At 61.3% G+C, this 3090-nt stretch overlaps 1 protein-coding gene across 1 annotated transcript in view; it reads left to right on the plus strand.

Moving 5' to 3' along the window:
- Positions 1-445: 445 nt before the first annotated feature.
- PIK3R3 (phosphoinositide-3-kinase regulatory subunit 3) overlaps positions 446-3090 on the plus strand; it is a 76882-nt gene continuing 74237 nt past the window's right edge. The window contains exon 1 of the mRNA XM_017743481.1: positions 446-1154. Coding sequence (XP_017598970.1) covers positions 839-1154 — 316 coding nt within the window. The 5' untranslated portion in view covers positions 446-838. The remainder of the gene's footprint in view (positions 1155-3090) is intronic.

Consider the following 3090-nt stretch of genomic DNA (forward strand, 5'->3'; position numbering starts at 1 on the left):
GCTGGGGGGCAGTGGGTCGGCAGCAGCACAGTCTTTCCCCCCAGGGATGATGTCACTCTTGGAGGAATACATAAAAATGCACCAAAAAAATTAAAAAAAAAAAAAGAAAAAAAGAAAGGGAAAAAAAAACCAAACCCACATGAAAAACCTACATCTTCATCTGCCAGCTCCGTGCAGCAATGCCAGGCTGGAGCTGCCGGAGGGGAGCTGCGTGCGGCAGGAGGTTTCTCAGCACATATGTCTATTTTAAAAACCCGTGGCGTGATCTCTTGCCCTACTTTCCAGACTCTTGCCGGCACTTTCCTTGCGTGCAGTGGCCGAGCCCTGCTGGTGGGAGCTCCCTGGGAAGCAGGAGTCGAGCGAGCCGCTGGGCTCTCCCTGGTGCCGGGCGGCTGGGATGGGGGGACGGGCACGAGGCTGAGGTCAAGGCAGAGGTTTGGTCACTAACGCGCTGCCTTTCTCTCCGGCAGAGGAGGGATGTCCCCAGCACCGTGCGGATGAGGCCAGGCTAACGAGGATCCACGTTTGTCCCCTCTACCCCCGTTAGCCTCATTTGCTCCCCTCCGTTTGCTCTGGTGAAGAAACAGCTCCTTACCCACACCTGAGCCAACGCTGACGAGTCCCAGGCGTTGGCGTGGCTCCGCAGCAATTTTGGGGTTGGAGGGTCAGGAGCCGCTCTCCATGTCGCAGATTTTCCAACACTGAGGTCTTCCTCCTGCGTGTGCAGGGAAAGGAACGCTCCCGACGCCGCACTGCCCAAGCCCAGCCCCGTGCGGCCACCCCGGGCCCCCAATGCCCGGCTGGCCGGGGGCGGTGTGACCCACGCCACGCTGCCGCCATGGCCTCCTCGGACGGGCTGCAGTACCGGGCTCTCTACGAGTACCAGAAGGACCGGGAGGAGGACCTGGCGCTGTGCCCCGGGGACGTGCTGACGGTCAGCAGGGCCGGGCTCCTCAGCAGCCCCAACTACAAGGACGGGGACGAGCGCAACCCCCAGGGTTGGCTGCACGGCGTCAACGAGCGCACCAAGGAGCGCGGAGACTTCCCCGGCACCTACGTGGAGTACCTGGGTCCCACCCGCATCGCCACCACCGCCACCAAGGCCAGGCCACGGCCCCTGCCCCTGCCGCCCGCTGGGACCCCCACGCCCTGGGGTGAGTGTGAGGGGAGCAGGAAGGCGGGAGCCCACGGGCAGGTGTCCCCTGCAAGATGGCGAGGGTGGTGTGGAGCCGGGGTGGATGCTTGCAGCTGAGCTGGCTTGGTGGGAATCCACGCTCAGGATGGGGATCCAGCTCCAGAAAAAGGAGTTGTCCTGGGAATTATCTGCCCTTGTGTATCAAGGCAGCTTCAGGAGGGGCAGGGGATGCCCTGAGTGTCGCTACCCCCCAGGCAAACATGCTGCAGGGATTGCTCCTCACCAGCAGCCCAGGCTGGCTGCTGTGCTGGCATGGAGTGTCCAAGGGGATCCACATCCATGAGAGCACAGGAGAAGATGCAAGGCCCCTTTGGCCCCTCAGAGAGGAGCAGAAAGACCCATGGTGGTCCTCGGGGACCTTTTTTCCAAGTGCTTCTCTCCCCACCACTGCGGCACCTGATTCAGGCTGCTCTCAGTGCCCGGGCAAGTGCTGGCCCTCGGCCAGCTCCCAGTCTCACTGTCACTTTGTGCAAGCTGGGACAGGGGACAATCTTGGCAAGCGGTGTGGTCAGTCCCTGGGGGGCTCCTCTGTCCCTGGGGGCTGCAGGAGAACACTGTGGGGGGGATACTTGGCAGGACCCTTCCTGGCACAGGGGCCTCCGGCCATTCCTCTGCCTGGATCTGCTGAGTTTGTGCAGCCAGCTCTGCCCTCGCCACTCACCATGGCCGAGTGCGTTGGGGCCGGGAGGGATTTCACAGCACTTGCACAATGTACACAAGCTGAAAAAAAATAAAAGCCAAGTAAGAATCCCCCCCCGTCCAGCCAGGCATGCCCTGGTGACCCCAGCCAAAGCTGTGGTGCTCTCCTGCTCCGGGATGTATGCAGCAGAAATGGCTGTCCGTGTGGGCCTGGGGCTGGGAGAGCAGCATCGCCTTCAGCTGTGGCAGGAAAACCTGCCCAGCTGTTGGTCTGGCACCTCAGGAACCCTCCTCACCCAGTTTGGGACCAGCATGGTAACCAAAGGGGCAGCCCCTGTGCTGGCTGGGCATTGGATGTGCCTTGGTCTGGGTTTAGAGGGGAACCGACTGCTGAGCAGTCCATCTGTCCATCTCCCTTCAAAATACAGTTCAGGACCCCCTTGCCAGTGTGATTTGAGCTGGGGACCCCCTGGTTCCTGGGCTGAGCACAGCACCATCCATGCCCATGTGTGGGGTTGCCATGCGGTTCCTGAAGTGCAGCCCCACAACCACATGGGAAGGATACTGGGCCCCCCCACACCTCCCCTCACCAAAATGCAGGTGCTCCTCCCCGACCAGTGCGCCAAGGCAGCCGCAGTCCCAGCAGCACTGGGGAGGCTCCCTGAGCAGCTACGTGCTGGATTTGCAGGAGGGTGGAGGCCACTTTTTGGGGCTGTTTATCCTGCCACACGAGGGGTTTGAGCCCCCTGCCCAGTCCAGCTCAGTGGTGAGACCTCTGACTGCTCAGCAGGCAGAGCCCTGGAAAACTCGGTGCCGTGGGGAGGTTTCGGGTGAGACAGGAGCAGACCCCAGGGCTCTCCAGCCCCACTCACCAGGGAAGGTGAAGCCACCTTGTTTCTGCCTTTGCTGCCCCTCACCATTGTGTCGTACCTGCCGCACGCAGGGGTGGCACAGGCTCCTCTGCAAGGGAGATGTGCCCAGGGACCCCTGCCCGCAGCTGCTGGGGACGTGGTGATTCCCTACAAATCAAGGAATGCCCACAGCAGGAAGCACGGCCTGGCTGGAGAGCCAGGCCCATGTGGAAGGTCTCAGTGCAGTCACCCCAGCCCTGCATGCACTCAGGTGAAAGGATAACCAAATTTTAGAAAACATAAAATCCATAGTTTTTAGTCAGGAGAAAAGCCCTAAAGCCAGGTTTTGGGGTAGGTTGGGGAGGGCGCTGCCATCTGCAGAACGTGCTCTGACCATGGCCAGGT

The sequence above is a fragment of the Corvus brachyrhynchos genome, unplaced genomic scaffold, assembly GCF_000691975.1.
Source record: "Corvus brachyrhynchos isolate BGI_N302 unplaced genomic scaffold, ASM69197v1 scaffold48, whole genome shotgun sequence".
NCBI classification, from domain to species: Eukaryota; Metazoa; Chordata; class Aves; order Passeriformes; family Corvidae; genus Corvus; species Corvus brachyrhynchos.